Source organism: Cricetulus griseus, chromosome 4 (assembly GCF_003668045.3).
Source record: "Cricetulus griseus strain 17A/GY chromosome 4, alternate assembly CriGri-PICRH-1.0, whole genome shotgun sequence".
In the NCBI taxonomy this organism is placed as follows: Eukaryota; Metazoa; Chordata; class Mammalia; order Rodentia; family Cricetidae; genus Cricetulus; species Cricetulus griseus.
The window spans coordinates 107,033,807-107,057,953 of NC_048597.1; the positions used below are offsets into that span (position 1 = coordinate 107,033,807).

At 47.4% G+C, this 24,147-nt stretch overlaps 1 protein-coding gene across 1 annotated transcript in view; it reads left to right on the forward strand.

Annotated features, from left to right (window-relative positions):
• The window catches only part of Tmem132c (transmembrane protein 132C), a 287,785-nt gene that overhangs the window by 259,167 nt on the left and 4,471 nt on the right, over positions 1–24,147 (forward strand). Inside the window, exons 5-8 of the mRNA XM_027413858.2 lie at positions 5,800–5,943; positions 16,854–17,059; positions 18,472–18,745; positions 19,795–19,986. Of these exons, the coding sequence (XP_027269659.1) occupies positions 5,800–5,943; positions 16,854–17,059; positions 18,472–18,745; positions 19,795–19,986 (816 nt within the window). The remainder of the gene's footprint in view (positions 1–5,799; positions 5,944–16,853; positions 17,060–18,471; positions 18,746–19,794; positions 19,987–24,147) is intronic.

Genomic DNA, 24,147 nt, shown 5'->3' on the forward strand with positions numbered 1-24,147 from the left:
GGCCTCTATAGGCTTTTGAAATGTGATCCAGCCAGCTAAACTGAAGAATGGAGATCAGCTACCATCCCTCTATGCTTCAGGATGGGAGTCCTTACTGCCTGGAGCTTTGAATAAGAGTTGGGAACAGAGCTACACCAATCACATGCAAGGATGCTTGCCTGTTCCTCTGAATAGGAAGTGAGACAAGCCCAACCTCACAGCATCCCATTGATCCTGGCCCTCAAATTGGAAGAAAAACAAGATCAAAGAAATAGAATTTGTGCTGGTAGGGGAAGATGGGAGAGCCTCTCACTGAGATAGGACTGGAAAAGCAGCCAATGGACAAAAGCACGCTAAACAAGGCACTGTCTAGGAATGCTTGCTGTCAGGACACAGAGTCCTCGGCATCACAGAACACTAGGCCCTTGATGCCACAAAAAGCAGCATTCACAATACACGGAGAAGGCTCCTGTGTGGCTGTAAGCACAGCATGTCCTGGGGACAAGGAGTCATGTCAATCTCTTTCCAGCCTTTGACCCTGACAGAGCCCTCTGGGATAACAGTGACTTTATAAAATGACCCTAAAAACCACACTGGGAGAGAGGATGGTATATTAAGTGGCATGCTTTCCCTGCTATAGAGGAAAATCTAAAGCTCATAGTTATTCTGACGTAATCAATCCAGAGGGTGTAAAGTGATCATTCACCATAGAGAAGTCTGTGTAATGGCCTTATTTTAGTCAGTACCTTGTTCAGTCTCACTCCTGTTTCCCAGAGAAATGAAGTCCTCTGACACTGGTATCCTCACACTGTGGCCATGCTGGCTGGTTTTGTTCAACATCAACTGGGCAGGGGACTCTTACACACAGAGGGACCTCAGCAACAGATGGCTTGGTTGCCAGGAGATGAGGCGTTCCAGGATCCTGTTTCCTCCTTGGTAGTGACACCAACCTTTTTTTTTTTTTTTCTGAGATGTACTAAATGAAAGCTTGAATGAAATATTTCTGTGGAGGGTGGAGAGACTTCTGTCCCCTGAAGATGCTAAGTCACAGGCTCAGCACCTGTGACTCTGAACTGGGATCAAGTGCTGCTGATCCCTGGCTGCTGTCCCTATAAAGAGAGAAGTCTGGGTATCTGGCATTTACTCACTAGCAGCCATGGAGAAGGCTGATATGGGTGATGAGGATGACCCAGATGGCAAGAGTCTACAGAAAGTGACCTTAAGCCAGGCAGAGAACCGAGTGTCTAGCTTTGGGGTAGAGGTGTGCCTCTTCCATGCCAGGCTCAGCCACAAGCCCACTACAATGAGCTACTTCCTCATGAACACATCTGAGATTAAGTGCAGCCAGTATTGGGGAGTGGGTGGTGGTACTACAGGTCCTATTGGCATTGACATTGGCATTGGCATTGTTTGGTATCCGGGATCATCCCAGCTTCTTGTCCAACCTGTAGGTATTGCAGGGGTCTGAAGCTCATCCATTCTTGATCCAGAGAAGACCTTTGTCCTTCTAGATGAGATCATTCAGGAGGTCCTAGAAGAAAAGGTGGTCACTGAAGAAGAAAAGAGAGAGATGGAAACTGTGGATCCCTCACAACAGGGATACATTTTGTTTCAGCAGGGATTTGGGAGAAAGCACTAGAAATATCCTCGAAAGACTAAGAACTCCTCAGACAAGGTGCAAGAAAGGAGCAGACCAACAGAAGGACAGTGACATCAGAGTACCCACAGCATTCACTCCAGCCCCAGCACCATTAAATGGCTCTAAATATAATGTGTCAGCCCCAGGTGGCCATAGGGTATGCCCATGCTTCAACCCTAGGTAATTATGACCATGCAGCTGGGATGCCTTTGGGAATCCTGTCATGTCAACAGACTATGAGAGCCCTGCTGGACCTGGAAGACCAGGGTGCACCCTGCTTGGATGATGACACCTCTAAGGCTGCCACTTGACCAGAAATGTGCTGCCATGCATGTGACTACAGCATGCGATGCCTCTATATAATTCTACAGTGTTCAGGTGCCAGAAAGGAAATCCATGCTCATCCACAGACATAGTCCCTACCCCAACTCAGGAAACACCAGATAGGCTTCCTGTCCTATGGTTTAGCTGGATCTAGATTTTCTTACCTGGTGTCATGTTTTCTGCTCTGCCTGTCTGGTAGCCTGTCAGTGGCTCGATCCTTCTTGTAGTTGAATCATACTCCACCCTTTCTCTTTCACACCCATAATCTCCCCTCCAGAGAACCCAGGGATGCTCCCCACAGACACTCCAGGGATAAGCACCCCAGGCACAACTGATCACTTCCCTATCATTTTTATGGAGTTTGCATCTAAGACTTCTTAATGAATCAAAAGTATTTCTATTCTCTTAATTGTAAATGTAAAATTACGATTCGTTCAGAAATGGACATAGCGATTACGTGAGAACAAATGGCATGGAAATCTTTCTTGGGAGCCTTGGGCTCTTACAGAATTCCAAGGGGCAGGAGTGACTTAACATGTCTGTGTTGCTGATTCTTTTCTGCAAGGGAGACTAGTTACCTGGGAGTCGGGGAGGGGAGGCAGGGAAGCAAAGAGGCAATTACTAGCTTGAAGCCTCTGGGTGGTGACACCTCCACACCCACTGTGAGTCTATTCTATTCATGAGGCCCTGTTTGATCCTCATGTAGTCAACAGGATGGTATGTGTTCATAAAGGGCTCTCTCTCTCTCTCTCTCTCTCTCTCTCTCTCTCTCTCTCTTTCTCTCTCTCTCTGTCTCTCTCTTTTTCTCTCTCTCTCTCTGTGTGTATGTGTCTTTGTCTCTCTCTCACACCCCCACACAGAGAGAAAGAGACAGACAGAGACAGATAAAAAGAGAAAAAAGAGATAAAGAGAGACACACAGAGAAACAAAGAAACAGAGACAGACACACAGAGAGACAGAGAAACAGACACACAGAGTCAGAGAGACAGAGAGAGCCACTCCATGCCCAAAAGTGATGAAGGGGAGGTTGATTGGTTCTGAGACAAGAGATGGGTGGCATCCCTGCTCCTACCAGTCCCTGTGAGAAGCATGATCCTCCCCAGGGACCCTGGTAGAGTTTGGGTTTCAGGAAACATTCCAGCGTTTGGCTCTTAAATAGTGTGCCACTCACATCATTAAGAACTGTATTCCACTGGAAAACTGTCTGGGAAATGAAAGAACAGAAACATGTGCCTGGTTCATCAGTATTAAACACAGGTGTACATACATACATACACACAGACACATATGCATGGGCACATGGTACACACACAGAGATACATACACATGGGCACACACACACACACATGGGCAGATACACACGGGTGCACCTACAAACATGCATGAGCATACACAATTCTAACTGTTTGCTTTCACCAGACCTAGAGTCACAATTTGTTCTTCCAGCTGCCAGCACTTTGAGGAATATTTCATTCTTTCATACCACATCATCTATGCTATCCTGTACAGCGCTCCAAAGGAACTCAGAATGGTCACCATCTGGATCTGTCACTTCTTGGATGTCTCATACTCACAAATGATATAGCCACCTCAGCATGAAGAACCTTGATAAATGTGATCCAGGAAATTCTGAAGTTGATAGACAAGCCAGGGAAGAAGCTAGAATGCCAGACTCTCTCTGCCCACATATCAACAAACTAGCGATGAAGTTAACTGCTCAACAGAATGGCTGTTAAATACAGGGAACTTCTCCCATGAGTGTGAGCAGGGGTATTTCACAGATGAAAGGTTTCTTTCCTTGTTCATTTTGTCTGTGACTGTTAATCCTTGAAACTGATGTGGCCAGTAAGAAATTGCTGATGTCCAACTAGCCTTGACCAGAGATGAGTGCTAAAGTGAGATGATGATGACGTTGGTGTGTGTGTGTGTGTGTGTGTGTGTGTGTGTGTGTGTAGTTGTGAAACTGTAACAACCATTTAGGACAATAATCACAATTAGCTCATAAGGGACCACACTGTTTAACAAGCCATTTGCTGAAGACCATTAGGAGAGAGAAAATGAAAAACAACATTGAGCACATTACCTGTAATGAACTTGACTTGGGGATTTCCATGGTATTCTTAGCATCTGTAATAGCCATGGTCAGGGCCACCCATAATTGGAACCTGGCTTCAGGATTCCCATGCACCATGTAGAGGCAGGCAGAGCCTTGCTCAACTGCAGGATGATGGGCCCAACTGTCTGAGGATCTGGGGTTCCACTTGTAACAAAAGCCTCTCTGTGCTGTGTGCCTGCTTCAAACAAAAGGTCACCCTGAAGAAAAGCAGTGTTTGTGGAGAGGAACTTGGGAGAAATTGGCCCCGAGGTGAAAGGTGCCTGTAGATCCCTAGACTCAAAGGTCTGTTTGCAACTTTGAATGGCCATCAAGAGAAGGACTGCCAGCCTGCATGCAGGTGGTAATCACCCTGCAAACTCAAAAAGGACAGTGTTTTCTCCATCACTCAGCAGATTGTGTGTGCAATTTTACAGAACATTGACATGAAGAGATTAAGCAGACATGCCTGTGGGTGTGGTGGAGTGCGCTCTTATGGGACAGCAGAGAGACAGTTTGATTTGGAAAAAACAAAAAACAAAAAAGCACTTCAAAGAAGAAACCCGTGGGCTGAGGATGTGGCTCCATGCTAAAGCACTTGTCTAGCATGGAGGAGGCTCCTAGCCCCATGCCCAACACTATGAATAACAACAACAGGAAAAGGAGGCCCCTTAGTGGGTAAAGTGCCACTTGTAGCCCCAGCTACTCGACATGAGGGAGTACTCATCCTACCTCCCTTCTGGGGGACAGAGGTTTGCAATGTGAGATGAAAGCCAGCTTGTAACAGGGCTATGCCACTCCTAGAAAGTGTCCCTAGGGAAAATCTCCCTTTGCCTTTCCGGTCTTCAGAACCATTGGGGCTTGTCACTCCCATGCTGGCCTCTCTTACATCAACATAGCCTGAGGTCTAACTCTGAGCCCCATGAGTCCTTCCTTCTTCATGGACTTTTAGAATTCCACCGGGGCCACCCCAAGGGATCCAGAATGATGCCTGTTCTCAAGGCCCTGAACTTCATCCTACCTGCCAAGTCCCTCCTACCAGGCATTCTACTTTGCTTTCTCATGTATCATGACCAAAAAGCATCCCTGGGAGGAAAAGGCTTGCTTCAGCTTATAACTCTCAGGTCACACTCCATCATAGTCAAGGCAGGAACTCAAGGAAGGAACTGAAGCAGAGTGTTGTTTACTGACTTGTTCTTTCTAACCTGCTCAGCCCGCTTTCATAAATGCCCCAAGACCACCTGCCCAGGGGTGGCACCATCCACAGTGGGCTGGGCCCTCACACATCAGTCATCAATCAAGAAAATACTCCACAGGTAGATTTGGTAGAGGCACTTCTTCAGTGGAGCTGACAAACAAGATTAGCCATCACACCAAGTATGCTCACAGGCTCTGGGCATCTTTTGCAGGTGGAGGCAGGCATTAGTCAACCCAGCTTGATACCTTTCTTCACAAAGTACTCAAAGTTGGCTTCTGTTGCTTGCCAACCAGCTGCTGTGCAACTCTGCTGGATCTCTGCAACACTAAAAAGAATACATGTTCTTTATTGTTATTGGGAGCAAGGAAGATGAGCACATGTAAGCCAAAAGTCAAGCACTCTTAGGACTCTGTTCTAAAGAGTGTTCTGATATGATTCCTAAGGACAGTACCACAGTGTGTCTAACAGGAGCAACCCAACACTTACCTCGAGAGCATCCCTAAGCATCACCTGGTACCAGCAGAATGGAGACGGTCTGTTGATCTGGTATGTCTGGTTCTTCGGCAGGACACTGAACTGCTGAACACAGCCATCCTCACTGGGAAGACGGTGGCCATGCCTGTCAGGGTGGTGTCGGTGGAGGAGAACAGCACAGTGAGGGACATCTCAGAGCTGGTGGAGTGCAAGGCCATGGATGAGGATGTCATCAAGGTATGTGGGCCTGGTGGGGCTCTGCTCCAGCCTTTCAGACACTGAGAGAGTTTATACTGAAGTAAGAGATTCAGATGGGATTCAGGGACCCAACACTTGCAGTGGCTTCACTCACCATTGCACCTCACCTCTTCATCTGTGCAACTGTATTTTTTCACTCTTCATCCCTTCTATTCTTTCTTCCTGTTCTCTCCCTCCCTCTTTTCTTCCTTTTTTCATTCCCTTTTCTCTCTTTCCTTCCTTTCCCCTTCCCACATTTATTTAATTATCAAATTAAACTTAAATCTATTTACCATAAAGAACATCATTTCTTAAAATCTATAAATGCTTCTGACAGGCTAAGAACCCATGCATTAACTCACACCACTGTTACTTATCTCTTCCTTTAGAAAAATTTCAAATTAATCGTGATTATTCACTACATTCAACAATACCCCACACAGTTCAGGAGACCTCCCAAATTTTCTCTGGGCTGAATTCAGAGAAGCTGAGAGCAGAGGTTGCCACTGAGCTGGGTTGGTAGGGGGTAGAGCATGAGAGATGTTGACAGAACAACACGAAATCTCAGTTGGATGGGCAGCAACTTCTTGGGAGGTCCATCCCACATCCGCTCCATTTTCTGGAGGCAGAATCCACTCTCAGCCTATGAAAGCCAGGTGGGAAGCAAATCCAGAAATAAATGCCACTGTGGTTACACATAGTGCAACCTTTAACTTCACATAAGGGGCAGTGACGTGGAGTCCGTAGCTGATATTTCCAGGAATGCAATCAGTATCTTTGGGGAAATAAGTGTGTTCAAATGAAAATTGCCTCCCGGAATGAATCAGGAGGTGGCCATCCCCTGGCTGTTGACACAGCAGAGCACAGTGTCCAATCAGCAAGAACTGGGGGAGGTGTGGAGCGGGCAGCCTTAGTGTAGGAGTGAGTCCCCGCAGTCAGCCCTATCTGCAGAACTTAGCTCTTCCCTCTGGGTCCTGGGCTCATATCCGCAGGACCTGTGCTCTTTTCCAGGGCTTAGGTTCATCTCCTAGCCTCATCTGTGGAACTCAGGTGCTAGTCCTGCAGAACTCCTGTGTGCCATTCAGCATACTGTGAGGAGAAGTGGGAGCGCACAAGTGACCAGTGCCCATTCTGTAGCATGTACAAGAGGTTGGGTCTAGATGTTTTCACCTAAGTGTGACCTGGCAAATCACACTGTCATAACTTTATGTGACAAAATGGGGTTCCTGGGTCAGATATAAAGCAGCCACCATTCCAGCTGTTTCCTAAACCCGTATCTTGAACACCATCTCATAAATGGGCACAGATAGGGTCCAAGACATGTGAGTGTGTGGCTGATAGTGTCTTGGGGGAAGAACCCTGGCTCTGGGGAACTCAGGCCTTGTGTAATGGTCAATAACTGACCACAAGTCTGGAAGTTCTCTGGCATCTTGGGAGAGCCAAGCAGATATGACACATGGATCCATGTTCCCCCATCCAAGCACTCAAGGCAGGGTCCCTTAAACAGATACCTGCCAATCAGACAGGGGCTACCACACCCTGTTGCCTCCTGTCTGGGTCAGTCTGTCCAATCTGTCAACTTGGCCCTGTGGGGAGTGTGGCTATTCCCAGGTCTAACATGTGCAAAGCAGTGTTTCTTCTACACAAATAGTCACACTTATTTGTAAGAATGGCATCAAGCCAGCCATACTATTTTTCATCACGGACTTTTTAATATGAGATTTTACTTTTAACTATGTTTATTCATGTATGTGAGTGCTCAAAGAGGCCTGAAGAGGGTATTGAATCCCCTAGAGCTGGAGTTATGAATGGTTTGCAAGCCAACATGTGGGTGCTGGGAACCAAACTCTGGTATTCTGTAAGGGCAGCCAGTTCCCTTAACAGTTGAGCCATCTCTCCAGCACCGCCCCTCCCCCCATGAGCTCTTTAGAATACCTTTTAATTCTTTAGAATTATTTTTAATTAGCATAAAAGGTAATGGGATTCCTTACCTATTTTCCATATTATATTATCTATTTTCATATGTATGTGGCGTTACACCTGTTCTTATCCACTCCTCCCCAAATCTCCTATCCTCCTACCCCTTAGCCGGTCTTCTTTGTCACTTTAAGTAGCCTTCCTTTTTGCCTTCCGGTCACACAGATTTCCTCAACTTCTTTTGTTCCCCTCCCTTTAGATCTCTTCCCCCGCTTAGTCCCCTTTGCACTCTCATGCACTACACACACATACACACACATATAATCTATTCACAGACACATATGCACACTCATACACACATATAATCAATTCATAGACATGCATCCAGACATATAATCTATTCACAGAATGTACACACATATACGCACATAGTCTTATTGATAGACATACATGTATATACATAATTCGTGCATTCACACAGTATACTCACGGACACACATAATCCATGTGCACACAAATAATCTATTAACAGGCATACACACATACACATATAATCTAATCACAGACATATACACATGGACATATAGTATACACACACACACACACACACTCAAGCCAATTTCTATGGGCCCCAGATAATCTGTGTGACAGTGTCCCAGGTTCCTTTTGTGGCTTCTTCCATATGTATATGATATGCACACACTTATACGTAAGTATGTATAAATATGTTCAACATACACAAGGGCTTTTCAGTCATAGTTTGTTTCATAGTAACAGCAGCTTCTTGCACTTATCTCCCCTGATTCCTGGCACTGTGCACTGTGGATCCCCCACCCACCCCGCACCTGGAGGTGTTGAGAAGGGAAAGCAAGCCAGCAGGCCTGGTAAAAGTCTTCCAAGAGTGAGGGGTGATCTGTCCACTCTCTGCCCCACGTGTAGCTTCATCAGCACCCCAGCATCTGCCAGCAAGGACCTCAAATGTTCATTGTTGTGGGAATTCATTCCACCAATGGTTTGGGGGAACTGGTCTTAGGGCATGGTTTCTGTGTGGATGTGATCTCTTATTAAAAAGGAGGAGTCTCTCTCACTCTCTTCTGTGGTGGTCAGAGATCTGAACACAGCTTCCATTGACCCCAGGGCAGAAGCAACTGTCTACCTTATTGTTATTCGTGAGTGTTCCCCAATAAATATTGGATTTCCTTTTATTTGGGCTCTCATGGACTCACATACAATTACCTAGAGTTCATATCTACCTTGATGTACTTTTGGGAGATGAAGGGTCAGAGCACTGGAGAAGGACAGTGAGCAGCTAGCCAACAGACACCCAGAACAAGGGTTGGGGAAGAAGAAGGATGCCACATCTGTATTGTCAATGTCTCAGTGGCATCACAAAGAATCTAGTCTCCTACCTTTGAAATAAAGCTGTCTCACAGCCAGTGACATGGCATGGATCATGTGCCTGCAGTTGTTCTATTTGATCCTTGAATCATATGAGCATTGACAGTGCACAGTTGGTGTCTTCATAAATCACAGGCTACTTCATTCAGTGAAGATTGATTGCTGTCCTGAGACACAGAGATAACGGTAAATAAAACAGTGTGGGCCTGCCCTGGTGGAGCCTGGCCACCAATGGAAGAGACCAACATCAATGGATGCAGAAATGGGCTGTCCAGGCATTGTGCTGAGGTGGGGTGACTTTGAACAAGGTGACCTCCTGGTCAGGGACAGTTGAGCATATGTGACACTAAGCACCAGCTTACACCAGGGCTGTCTGTACCTGCTCTGGGATGCCCCTGATGGGCTCCCTAAGGGTGCAACCTCAGTCCATAGCCTAGCATGTCTTTTCCGGGTGCTCCTATGGCCACAGATTGCTAGGGACCAGCAGTGATACGTTGATGATTGGAGGCATTTGTAGGATTTCCCTGTGGCCTGTTATGACCTCCAGGCATAAATTCAATAAGTGGATCACAGGGACCAAGCTACAAACTCGGGGTACAGGAAATGAGAAAGTAGCTTGATCCCTGTGAAACCAGATCCCTGCTCAGGCTCCCAGACACAGGAACAATCCCCTTGGGTGATAGCCTCAGTTTGTCCCCGGGTTCCTTTGACAGCAAACTTTTCTGAAATTATTACTATTTCACAGGCGATGAGGCCTCAGGAGAGCAAAAGTCTTTAGTAACAGCCCAAAGTTTCTTGATTCACAGATTTGTGTTGGCTTCAGGGGGCAAAACCTACCAAGCAGGATGGAGGCAAACTTCCTCCCACAGAGGAAAACACACTTCCTTACTAAACTGGTATTAGTTGTGTTTCTTGCTTCTGGGTCCTGATGTCTGGGGGTAAAGGCTTGTTTGGCTCATGGCTTCAGGGAATATAGTCCTTTATGGTGAAAGCAGACGTGGCCAACACTTTCAAGGCCAGCCCTCAATGTCCCATTTTCTATGGTCAGACTCCACCTCCTAAAGGCTCTACAACCTTTTACAAAAGCACCACCATCTGGGGACCAAGTATATACGAGGCTGTGGGGGACATACTAATATTATGACCCCCATGTGTGCTCCTTGTAGACCAGGCTCTTCGTCCTTAAAAGCAAAGTGGTGGCTTATGCCTGTAATCCCAGCATTTAAGAGAATGAGTTAGAATTGCCACAACTCTGAGGCCAGCATGGGCTACATTGTGGATTTTAGTCTGGCCTGGGCTGCAGAGTGAAACTCTGTCTCAAAACCCAAAAGAGCAAGTTGCAAAAAAGGCAAAATAACCATCTAGTTCCATGAGGAGGGAAGGGGTCAAAGTGCAAAACAGTTCCCAGAATCTAGAGGCCCTGTACCCTGCTCCAGCAGTGATGATGCTCAGCCATGACCCTTGCTGGATCTGGGGTCCTCACTTGAAAGTTTAAGAAGCTACTTCTCTGTTGGGTTCACCCAACTCTAGAATTCCTACCATGTGATTTCAATTGTGACTAAGCCACATCGGCAGCCTCCTCTGCTCTTTATGGAGCCTCCATTGTTTTTTAATTATTATTTTGACATGCCAATACGTGTGTTTGGAGGTCAGTGGACAACTTAATGGATCAGTTCTCCCCTCCACCTGTATGTGGGTTCCAGGGAATTGAACTCAGTCAGCCAGGCTTCTGTGGCAAGCACCTTTCCCTACTGAGTTATCTCACTGGCCCCCATTGTTTCCTCTGTGCCTTTGGGGATGTTGCTCCTCCCTCCCAGTGCTACTCTGAGGTCTAACAAAGCTCCAGGAATAAAGCATCACTGCTGCTTGGTGGTCTTGGATCTGTGGCTCTGCTAGATGTCATCTTTCCCCCCAGAGGATATCAGGCAATAGTTGAGACAGTTAGGTTGTGATACATAGGGTTGGCACCACTGAAATCTAGGGATACAGAGAATATTCCTAAACCTCCTATAAGACACATCTGACAGCACTAGTCAGCAGGGCTGAGGTTAAGGCAGTTGCCCAGTGTTGGGCAGACACCAGTGTTCTTTGGGGTGTCGCTCATGTCCTGACAGTGTCCTATGTGATGCGTTAGTGTGGAGGCTGGAGTTAGATAGAGACCCTGCCCCACCTTTGCTCTGTCACTTACCTTCTGAGTGACACTCAGTATCCATGTCTCATCCATAGAGCTCCCAAGACCCATGTGATATAGACAAGCCTCCAAGGCTAAAAGAGCTAGGTGAGGAGGCATAGAGAAAGACAGGTTGGCAAAGTGCTTGACTTAAAAGCATAGATACCTTATTCAAACTCAGTTTCTCAGTGTCAGTACAGTCGACATTTAGGGTGCACCCATCCTTTGGCATGGGAGGATGTCACTGAGCCTTTCAGAGTACTGACAGGCAGCCCTGGCCTCTTCCACAGTATCTGCCAGCTTCAGCGCTCCCCCCATCGTGACCACCATGATTTTTAGAAGGGGCCAGAAGCTGGGACAAAGAGAACTTAGAAGCAGCAGTGGAAGTGATGACAGGGCAAGGAGTCTGCCCATCAGGTAAGGGCTTTTACAGAGATTAGAAGGGGTCTAGGATGAAAAACATTAATCGTGTCCTGGGGTACAAACTGAAGATCTAAGCCATGTTTAAGCCACAGAGGTCTCTTCCTTCACTAATGTCATCTGCAAAGACCCCATGTCCATCGGCCATAACCATGTTCTGGGATGAAGTGAATTCTGAGCATGCTTTAAAATTCACTCACCTCCCACCACACTGTTGCTCTGGCAGGCATCATCTCCTCCAACCCTGCCTGTATCTTCACCCACTTCCTCCCTTCGGCTCACACTATATTTTCCTGACCATCTGTCCTTTGCCTGAGCTCAGAAAGGCACAGCCTGTTCAAGCAGACTGGCCTGGGGTGGATCAAATGGACAAGGGCCAGAGAAGCCTTAGGAAGGGTTCCGGCATGCTGCCGGCCTGGCTTAAGTCCACACTACACTTGTCAATCAGCGGCTCCTCCCTATGCCTGCCTTTCCCTGCCACCTCAACAATGGAAATGACCCAGAGAGCCATGTGGCAGGATGGACAGCTGGGTCAAAGCCACAGTCTCATGTTAGTGTCTGTTAACGTTCAGGGTTGGAACAGTGTGGGTGAGCTCTGAACTTGTGGCTAAAAATGGAATTCGTCCTCTCTGCTGTGGGCAAGCTGCCCTCCTCAGCAGGCTTCAGGGTTCTCATCGGCAAAATAGGATGCTGTCGGTGTGCCAAGATCCCATGAGGTTTCTGCAGCAGTGGTGGAAGGTCATATTGCAAGTGGGAAATGAGATCTGGTTGCACGGGAGCCATTGACATTCTATATGTACAGAGCTGGCTCATGAGTTCGGGGATATCCAGAAGGCAATTTTGATTTCCCTATGCCTGAATTCTACTCATACACAGTGGCAGTCACCAAAATAGAAAGGAATTAGGCCAGGAGTCTGATTATTGAATTTGCTGCATTTGAAATGTGCATTATGTAATCTTATTTTGACAAGGAGGCTGAACAGGGCTAAGGGTTGTGAGACTGCCTCCAGCAGAGACATGGAAGAAAACAGTTGGATATTGGAAGATAGGCTGTTATTGGAGATGGCATTTAAAGCATTGTAATTAGTGTTTAGAACAATGATAGACACAATAGGGATAGAAGATGTGTAGCTGTATCATTTGAAGGAGTTGATTCTCAGAGTGGTCCCAGAAGACTCTGAGATATGAGAGCATGGTCCCACCACAGTCCTCAAAAGTTGAGGCTGTGGTGGATTCCACAGGCCATGTGTCCATAAATCCTTAAAGTCCCTAGTGTCTAGATGAGAGCTCCCTAGACATCAATGGTTGGCAGTGGGGATCTATGCTTTCTCCATGGAAACTGACTCCCAGGGTTTCCCCCAGGAGGCAAGTAGTAGCGTCAGAAAATACAAACCCCTGCAGGACATCAAAAGAAAACAATTGCCTATGTACTCCACAACCTAGTCTTTCCATCCAGGTCTTCATGGACAGGTGCCTAATTCTGGCCCGACTGCCCACCAAGCATTCAGTCCACATGCGCAGCCCGCTGACAGAGATGAAAAGATTCCGAGAAACACAGCCAATGGGCTGGAAACATTCCTGCAGGGATCAGTTACTTTTTGTAAGAGAACCTGTTCATTTTGTGTGGTACCCTCATCCCCACTGCCAGCCACTTAGGACATGATTAATTCATCTGGAGACTTCCCCAGACGTAGGTGACACCATCAGGAACAGTAGGGACGATGGCTCTATCGTGTGTAGCACCTCTGTACCTTTGATGTTCCTCCTAATCACTTATATATTCTGGAGAGGCAAGGTTCCCACCCACCCGAGTGCAGAAAGGTAATAAATGAGGAAAGTCAATGGTCTGTAAATTACAACATTGATTAAAGATGTGATTAGTGATAGACTCTATGCTTGGCTATTATGCTAATATGTTCCCCGATCTGGGACACTGTTTCCATGCTAATGATAAGTCTGGGACAATGGCTGAAATTGCTTCTCGTCCTCACACAGTGTGGAAACTGTTTTAAACCACTCTTGACCGGTGAATGAAAAGACCCCTTCCTGTGGCCCCTCCCAACTGCTCCATGCCAGTCCCCAGCAGATGGAGAGAATTCTCTCTGCCCAACCCTCACCATCTGCCCTGCAAACAGAAGAGATGAAAGTGGGGCCCAGAGTAGCCATACATGGTCCTTCTGCAGAAAGAACAGGGGGGACTGTCACAACAGCTATTGCTCCACACAGGGTGTTATTTGGTCAGGTCCAGATACCCAGGTGGGGCTCTGCTCATCCAGAGGACACTGTCCAGTAGGAGACAGATATGCAAATGACAGCTAGAGTGCAGTGTGGTGCCATGTGGCTCACATCATTAGCTTGGAAATGGTTGGCAAACTGCACATGTGTGGGTCTTGCCAGTACAAATCATCTCTAAGTAGATTCTCATTGGAGTCAGTGGACCTAGAAAGGTTAAGAATTTGCTGGAAATTTTCAGATTAAATTCTTGTATATGTGCCACAGTTGCTTCCATCTCATTTTAGGGTCTCGCTCTTTCCCCTCAATTGTCTTGGCTGTCTTGAAGCAGGTGTGCCCATAAAAGGGTAATGTTTGTTCTTCCATCCATCCACCTATATATCTGTCTACCTATCTATCTGTTCATCCTTCCAGCCACCTGTCCAGTTATTTTTATCTTTCTGTCTATTCATCTATTATCTCATCTTCATTCTTTTGTCTTTCTCTATATCCCCACCCTTCCATCTATTCATTCATACACATTTCTACCTCCATCCTTCAAGTCATTTGTCCAACCAACAGGCTATTAGTCCATACATACATATATTTGCTCCTCTATTTACCCATCAATCCACCTGTACATCTACCTACCCATCCATCTATCCTTCCATCCATCCATCCACCTAGCCATCTACCCATCTATCCTTCTCTCCATCTACCTAGTCAAAAACCCATACATCTTCCAATCCTTCCACCCAAATCCACCTATCTAACTAAGCAGCCATCCATCCATCCATCCATCCATCCATCAATCCATCTTTCCATCTGTCCTTTTCATCTGTCCCTCTACTTATTCATCCATCATCCCATTTGTCCATCAACCTACCCACGCACCTACCCATTCTTCCATCCACTCCCCCACCAACCCACCCATCCATCCATCCATCCACCCCCACCCATCCTCTCATTTATCCACCTATCCACCTGTCTATCGATCATCAGTTCATCTACTCTATCTATCTATCTATCTATCTATCTATCTATCTATCTATCTATCTATCTGTCCATGTGTTCCTCTATCCCCCTAATCATTGCCAACTCTGCTGAGCCTCCACCTCAGGAGCAGCTGCCATAAGGGCCAAATAATGGAAAATGAGCATAATGTACTTTTTCCATCATGAATGTAACAGTTTTTTCAATGGAGCCAATTTAAATCATATCCCACAAGCTTGGCTGTGTAAGATGAGTCAAGCTGGCTCTCTATAACTCAACTTGGTTTCTATTTTCAGTTCATTAGAATGGCACAGATAGAACTTTGGTTTGATTGCCAGGGGATTTAACTATTACTTGGGTACTGGGGGAGGGGACAGCTGGTCTAATCTTCTTCTTATGGCTCCCAGAGATGTCCATTATCAGTCACATGCACATAGCCACTGACCTTGGCACTCATTATTCCTGCCTCAAAGGATAGGTGTGTCTGCTGCCTCCTCACTTCACTGGGCTTCATTGAAGATATGAAATGGAGTGTGGCTGTAGAACGTGCATGAATGCATCATTGCCTTTGGAGCACAAGGCCAGGTTGCTATCCTTGTTTTCTCTGCCTTTTTCTTTTCTTCTTTGGACCAAGGCTTCTAAAAGCAGAAATGGAAGGAAAGGGGAGGGAAGGCAAAGGAAGGAGAGGACAGGGACCCAGGGAGAAGGAAGGGGAAGAGAAAAGGTGAGGACTCAGGGAAAAGCAGGAAGTCATCCATAGTATCCCACCACTCTCATGAGAGCAGTGGTAGAACACATATAAAGATCCCAGAGGTTCTGGGTGGAGTAGCATCCCAGGGACTCTTGGCATTCTCAGCCCAGGCAAACTAGGGTGGACGTGTGTCCCTAGAAAAAAAACTGAGAACCATAGATGACTGATGTGGCTGTGTGATTAGGGGAGGGGTACAGAGACTATGAGAAGGCATGGCGGGAAAGGTGCCAGACCCCTTGGCATTCTTGGAGGCTGGGCCCTAGGGGACTGGAGCTGTTTACCTTCTGAGCAGACAACATGCTCCTGGTAGCCACCACAGGCCCAGTGCACACCCAGGTTTCAGCCTCAGCTACAGTTCTCAGAAGATTCAAGTTTACTTGGAGCTTGGAAGTTCTTACCTCAATTTGTTCTCTGCTTTCTTTCCCAGCAAAGGCACCCTCAGCCTGGGAGCTGGGAACTGGAAAATACTGTGCTTCTTACCTATGAGATGGGCAATTCTGGGTGAGGCATCCGGTAGCAGCAGGTGCATCTTTTCCCTGGTTTCTCTCTTCCTCTGCATACCCGGGTCTGCTTCTTCACTCTCGTTCCCTAGGTTCAGTTTCTCATTAAGCCAATGCCACTGAATCCTTGTCTTGGACTCTGTACCGGAAGCAAGTGCACTTTGCAATAAAGTAGAACAAATGGGAGGCAGAGCAGATGCTCAGTCTATAAAGTGCTCACCGAGAAAGAATGAGGACCTGAGTTTAGATTCCCCACATCCTTATAAAAACTAGGCATGGTGGCACAAGCCTGTAATCCCAGCACTACAAGAGGACACACAGGCTTGCTGGCCAGGCGACCTAGCTGAATCAATGAGTTCTGGCTCGAGAGACTCTGTCTACAAAAGTAAGATGGAAAGTGATACTGGAGATACCCAACATCGACTTTTGGCTTTTGTGCACACACACACACACACACACACACACACACCATGCTAATAAAAACAAACTGAATGTGGACTGTCAGCACAGCCATGTGACCTCCATCCTCTCTCTCTCTCTGTCTTCACAGGTGTCAGATCACTGTGACTATGTCTTTGTCAATGGCAAAGAGATCAAGGGCAAGGTGGACTCTGTGGTAAATTTCACCTACCAGCACCTGAGCGCACCCCTGCACATCACTGTGTGGGTTCCACGGCTTCCCCTGCAAATCGAGGTCTCTGACACAGAACTCAGCCAGATTAAGGGCTGGCGGGTTCCTATCGTGGCCAGCAAGAGGTGAGCCAGGGGTGGGAAGATGCCACCAACCCCAACAACACCAACTTGATTCACAGATCCCACTGAAGAGACCCAGGCAGGACCCAGGATGCAGTAGAAGCTGGTGTTCCTATGGCCCAGATCTCCCTGACAGCATACTGTTTGGAGGCCACAGCCCCACATCCACTGGCTATGTCCACACATGGCTGAGGGGCAGGTCTTGAACCCAAGTTGTACTCATATACATGGAAGTCTGTATCCATTGTGTAGAAATGACTCCTTTACAACAGTAGACTGCTGGCTCTTCCGGCCCCTCAACCCCCAGTGGGCAGGGGTGGCTTCAGTTTTTCAAGTTAAATGGAGACTTGATCTTCATTCTCCATGATGACCGCATTTCATGTGAGACCGTGATTATGTTCACACTGGTGCAGGGGCTTCCTATTGCAGAAAGCCACAGACAGTTCTGTGTGACCCTGGGTTGTCACAGACAGGACTTTGGATCAGTTTTCCCTGAATGAGCACATCTCAGCTGAGGGAGGATTGCTTGTACTTTTCTGTCACAAACTGTCAGGTGGTTTGGTTCCCAGAAAGCCCCCCAGGATCCCTTCATTTTGAAGAACAAGTTAGCATACTTGAGGAAAAGTAACTGGTGTCCTAAGGGGATAATTCAGTAAAGTGCTTGCTGTGAAAACAGGAGAACCTGAGATCCATCTATAGAACCTACATTTAAAAAAAAAAATGCTGGGGCTGGGCAGTGGTGGTGCATGCCTTTAATCCCAGCACTTGGAAGGCACAGTCAGGTGGATCTCTGTGAGTTCAAGGCCAGCCTGGCTGCAAAGTGAGTTCCAGGACAGCCAGGACTGTTATACACAGAAACCCCATCTCAAAAAACAAAAAACAAAAAACAAAAAACAAAAACAACAAAAAAAAAAACTGCTGGACATGGTGGCACAAGCTTGTAATTCAGTGAGGGTGGGGATGGGGAAAGGGATGGGGCTTTAATGCCTAATCCATGAGTGAGTTCTAGATCTATAAAAGACCTTGCCTTAAAAGAAGCAGACAATGTGTCTGAGGGTGACATTTGATGTTGTCATTTGGTTCCACACGCATATACATGCCCATGCACACACACACACACACACACACACACACACACACACACACACACACACACACACACACGCCTGAAAAATAAAAACAAATTGACTAGTGGCTGCTTATGGGGCCATGTGAGCTTACGAAAGGCCAGCTGTCCTTCATTTGCCAGGCAATGCACCCAAGCCTCTGCACTGCCCAGAAATGGATCCTAGGCTCCCGGGGCAGGCTGAGACCCCCATCCTGAGCATTGTCTTCTGAGGTTGAGGCACACACCTGCCACCTTGTGATGCTCTGTGCTTCTCTACATGTCTGACAGCATCTTTCCTCCCACACAGGCCCACTCGGGACAGTGAAGAAGAAGAAGAGGAAGAGCAGAGAGGCCGGGGTTGTGCCCTGCAGTTCCAGCATGCCACGGTGCGCGTCCTCACCCAGTTTGTGTCGGAGGGTGCTGGGCCCTGGGGCCAGCTGAGTCACCTCCTCAGTCCAGACTGGCAATTTGACATCACCCACCTGGTGGCTGACTTCATGAAGCTGGAGTCCCCGCACATAGCCACCCTGCAGGACAGCAGGGTCCTGGTTGGGCGGGAAGTTGGGATGACCACCATCCAGGTAGGAAGCAGGGACTCAGGGGCTCTGTGTCCTTGGCCTGTACCATTCTTCCTGGAACTAGGGGTTCCCTGGGGGTGAGGCAGGTCACTGTGACCAGTTCATTTTCTCCATGATGGCTCCAGAGGGTGACATGGGAACAGGAGTTGGACTTGTACCAGCCCTTCCATTTCCAGTCCCATTTCATCCACGGGAGCCCACCTCAAGGGCTGCACCCATATTCCTGCCAGCCCCACCTCCCACACAGTTCTCCACACTAGCTTCTATACCCTTGCATGAGACTTGCTCTGTATGTTCTGCTGCTGCAAATCCAAGGGGAAGCCTGGGTTTACCCACCTGTCTTCTCCACACTGTTATCTTGTGTATTCAATGAACTCTATATCATATCAATCAAAAGAATGTATAGGATGCTTGGTTCTGGACAGATGATGGACAGGGGTAGCTTTCCTCTACCCCTTAAGTCCCACCTGACTTTCACTACCCTTCTAGAATGTCATGGAGATTACTAATACCATGGTAAATGTTCCATCAATTCAACTGCCCATCTCCAGCCCAACCCTTCTGGGCTTGTGGGATAAGGAAGGGTGGTTTTCCACTGAGATGCAATGTGGTGATGGGAGGAAGGAGGGGGCAGTGATATACTTCTGTTATCCCCAGTTGATCCATAGATGCCTTAGAATTTGATTCATACTGTACCAAGTCAGTCTGCATGCAGCTCTTTATGCATCGAGCCACTTAACTAGGTTGTACACTGTACAAGTGGTCCGTTACCTAAACAGAAGGGGCCATTCCTTCTTAAAATGGAATGGGGTTTTGTGTTTATTTGCATTTACCAACAGAACTAAAGTTTTAGGGAAGGGCTGCACTGGCTGCTCACAAAAGCTCAGTGTGGAGACATTGATAGTGACAGAAGCCTGTGCCTCCTTGTGTTCTATGTTCAGTACCTCTAGCCTATCTAGGGTAGAGCAGGAAATCCAGGAGGGGTTCCTCTGCCTGGAAATGGGTGTGGTGGCTCTTCTGCACCCCATGGACCTCCTGCAATCTTTTCACAGGTGTTGTCCCCACTGTCCGACTCCATCTTGGCAGAGAAGACAGTAACCGTGCTGGATGACAAAGTGTCTGTGACAGACTTGGCTGTCCAGGTGGTGGCTGGGCTGTCTGTCACCTTGCACCCCATCACAGAGAACAACAAGGCCACCACAGCTGTGATCACAGCTGAGGAGTTGCTGCGTGCCCCAAAACAGGTAGGGGTTGAGATGGGGCAGGGAGGCCATGGGGCTGGCTCAACAGAGAGGAGAAGGAGATGTGTCCAGGTTCACAGTTACAGGGAACACAAGTGCTCAGCTCACACTTAAGCCTCTGGGACACAGGGAGAGATGTGTCCGTCCTGCAGTGGCTCCTGGGGAGAATATGGCTGACAGCATCCTCACACTCCTACTCTCTGCCTACTCTCATCCCTCTCCCTACTGCCACCCCTCACCCCACTGCCATAGCATCCCCACTCCTACATCCCCCTATTCCCATCCCTGACCCCACTCCCACAGCATTCTCCTACTCCCACCCCAATGCACTCTCCTGTGCTGAGGAAGCACTAGGCAGACCAGATCAACTCTAATGACCCCACATTCCTTCCAGGGCCCATACACCCCAGCAGGTGCAGTCCTGCCTTCTCTCTGTCCCTGGTTCACTGCCCCCAGCTCTCTGGAGGTCCTATGTGCTTCATATGCCCCCTCCTGCAAAGCTCTTCTGGGATTCTACCCTTGCAGTTCTGCTGGTCTGAGTTGTGTTCCCTTGGGCTCGCTCCCATTGAACACTGCCTTAGCTCCTTTCTAGCCATAGTTTCAACCCCTCTCTGTTCACTAATGCCATCCTTACAACCCTGTTGATCTCTGCCTCTTCTGCCACGTCCATTATGCATTTGCTATACTGCTGAAATTGCTATTAATGTGTACTCCACTCCTGTGTTTGCTTTTGACCTTATGGAAAGGGACTACGGGGTAACTTGCATGAGGGCCATGCTTTGCACAGCATGGTAGGCTCACAGCAACTACCATTGCAAGTAAGTGGAGGCTAGGAGCTGGTAGAAAGAGAGGAGGGAACATGGAGTCCCACACACTTCTGCACTGAAGATGATTCAGGAGAAGAGCTCCAGGAGGGCCCAACCTGGGTAGCCACAGGACTTCAGTCTTTGAGGGAACCACTTCAGCTCATGTTTAAGAATTAAACTAATATCAATTATCATGTGCTACAAAGACTGTCTCTGTCACCATTCCCTCCATGACTGACAGTAACTACCCATCATTGTTAAAAGCAGAGGCAGTGGGGACCTCAGGATACCACCAGGGCAGACCCCATGTTGGTTCAGGCACTTGGCATCAAAGCTGGCTCCCACAGGTGACACAGCTAGAGAAGTTGGCAGGCTGCAGTGAAGCTCCAATTAAACACCAGTGTGAGCAGGATATGCTAGGAGCTTGGCTTGCCATGGAGGAGATAGGCAACAGGCTCTAGACCTGACCAGGAAGCAATGGGGGCTACAGTCCTTCACATAGCATAATAGGAACAAAACAGTGTCCGTGGGAGTTGACATACTACTGAGACAGAACACAGTGACCATCAGAGGTGAAGGCAGAACAAAACCAGGGAGGTATGGTACTTCTAGGGAAAATCCAGAAAATCCCAGATGTCTTGCAGAATTTCATTACTAGCAGACACAGACCGCCTAATCCCCTGTCTATATGGCTGAGTAAGTGGTGCAAACAGGTAACACAGGCTATATGAAATCCACATGACCACATCATCCCTGCTGTGGGCTCCAAGAAGGACCCTGGGACGGTACTCAGCATACATGGGTGTATCAGCTAGCTGCTGCTGTGTAACAATCATGATTGCTTAACAACTCACTGCAACATTGTCCCAGTTCTGTGGAAGTTCATCTGGGCCCTGACTTCCAGGTGTCACAGTGCTGACTTCTTATTGAAGGAAGGATCTACTTTCAGGGGTGTTGTGATTGGGAGCAAAATCCTTGCTGTGGATGACTGAAGTCCCCATCTCTTGGTCAGTTATTATAATTGTTGGGGTACCTCTCTCAGGTCCTTGTGGCTGTCAGTTTCCTCTTCCCCTACTTCTCCACCTCCCTCACCCACAACATAGTCTGCCCCAGGCTCTGACACCCTCTTGACACCAACAGCATGAGTCAGTGACCCTAAAGGAAGCTGTAAATCCACATCCCCTGGCTAGGTAGTCCAGGAAGTTATCCCTGTCCCATAGACAATTGCACCAATGGACACAGATGAGAAGGGCATCCTTCACCCATGCCCAGCTTCTGGAAACTCTACCAAGATGTCGTTGAAAAGCCATCCTGAGCCAAGGGGTGCTGACATATGCCTTTAATTTTAACACTCTGGAGGCAGAGGCAGGCAGATCTCTGTGAGTTCCAGGACAGCCAGGTCTACACACAGAAACCTTGTCTCAAAAAACAAACAAAAAAGCCATCCTGCCCAGCACAGTAGACAGTTGCTGCCTCAATTTAGTCCCAAACATCAACTAGAGAGACTAAGAATATATTCCAGCCATATTCTGTCCACACTGGTGGCTCCTCTGCCCTTCTCCCTGAAGGCAGGAATTGCTGTGATGTGCTCTGGTTTGTAAAGGAGAGAATAAAAGATGGCAAGGTGGCTTGGTCAGCAGAACGTTTCCCTGGAAGCTTGAGCACCTGAATTCAGATCCCTAGAACCCACATAAAAAGCCAGGCACAGGGATACACAATTGTCATCCCAGCTTTGGGGAGATGGAGACAGTAGGATCCCAGGCTTATTGGTCAATAAATCTAGCTATATCAGCAAGCTTCAGGATTAGTGGGACCCTGTATCAAAATCTAAGGTGGAGAGCGATTGAGGAATACACTATCAACCTCTGACCTTCATACATACAAGAAAAGAGAAAAGTTGACAGTTAAAGGAACAGAGAAAAAAGTCAAAAGCCGGGAGCTCTTTGCTAAGAACAGGCCATGGAATAGAATGGACAGGCATTGTAGCCTCTGGGGTATAGGGTAAAGCCACCACCCACATCCAGCATGACCCATCTGTCTTCATCAACCAGCAGTAATTGGACGCCCAGCCCAGATGTAGGAGACTCGTAGATAGAGCATCTTCAATTTGCAGGCATGACTCTCTAAAGAAGCAGGGTCTAAATCACTGGTGACCATGTGTTATTTGAAGTCACTTGGCATTTGTCGTCTTAGGAGATACGTGTTGGATTCCCCAATGAAGTTCCCAGCCTTGCTGTAATGAGACGCTAGAAGGACCAGATCTCAATCACAAGGCAGAGCTGATGGAAATGGCTCTGACCAGCCTCAAGTTTCAATCCAACTGTCTGTCCTTCAAGCAGGGCTTAGTTTATATTAACTTACTTCTCCATCCAGGTGTGGGAAGAAAAATTAATTCAAGATGAAAAGCCAGCCACAATAAACAGCATTTATCTCAGCCCTAAGACAGTAAAGGCAGAGGCTTCTCTGTGTGTCATTAATAGCTTCCTTTCTGAAAATCCAGAAGAATATTAGCCTTACTTATTTTTAAGCTTGGGTAGAAGAAAAAATAAATGAGTTACCTGGGATTCTGGTAGGTGGTGTTAAGTATGAGACTGGGACTTATTAGGTGACACAGATGGAGCTCCACGTTTAGAAACCAAAGGCATAGGGCCACATTTTGTTCACTTCTGTTTCCCCACAAACTGAGGCTGAAGCAAGAACTTCTTGTTTATAAGAACAATGAAGGCCCCTCACAGGCAAAGCAGACAGTGTGCAAGGAAGGGAAGGCAGGTTCTATAGCTATGTCACCCACTCAGTCACTGATCAAGACAAGTTTGCCCACCAAGGCTGCTGGAGAGACCATGCCAGGCTGGAAAAGGTCAGGGATGTACCGCGCTCAGAGAAGGAGGTAGCTGGATTCAGTGTAACACTACCTATCCATTGTTCATCCAGGACTACCCCTGGTGGGTGTTAGTTCCTTGGTGTTTCTGGCTTTGTGCAAGAACTCAGGTTCTAAAGCTAGAGGATGCCTTTGAGCAAAGATGAATAAGATGAATACAAGATTGACTGTAGAAAGCTGAGCTCACAGCTGCTGAGTGGCAGGGTAATTGTTCCACACCATTGTGAGATTTCAAGTTAGTGCAGACTAACTCAAAAGCATAACTATTCCCCTTTACCCTCTTTGTCCTCATCTTTGGACAAAATCCTAAGCATGACCAGTCCTCACACTCTGAGCTTTCTCTCTCTCTCTCTTTTTTTTTCTGAAAGCTCACACCCCACTTATAGCTGCTTGCAGACTTCCATTGCTGATGCTAACCCAAAAGATAAGGGTCTCTTTCTCCCCCTTTTCTCTATCCCTCTTCCCAGCAGCTGCCAAGAT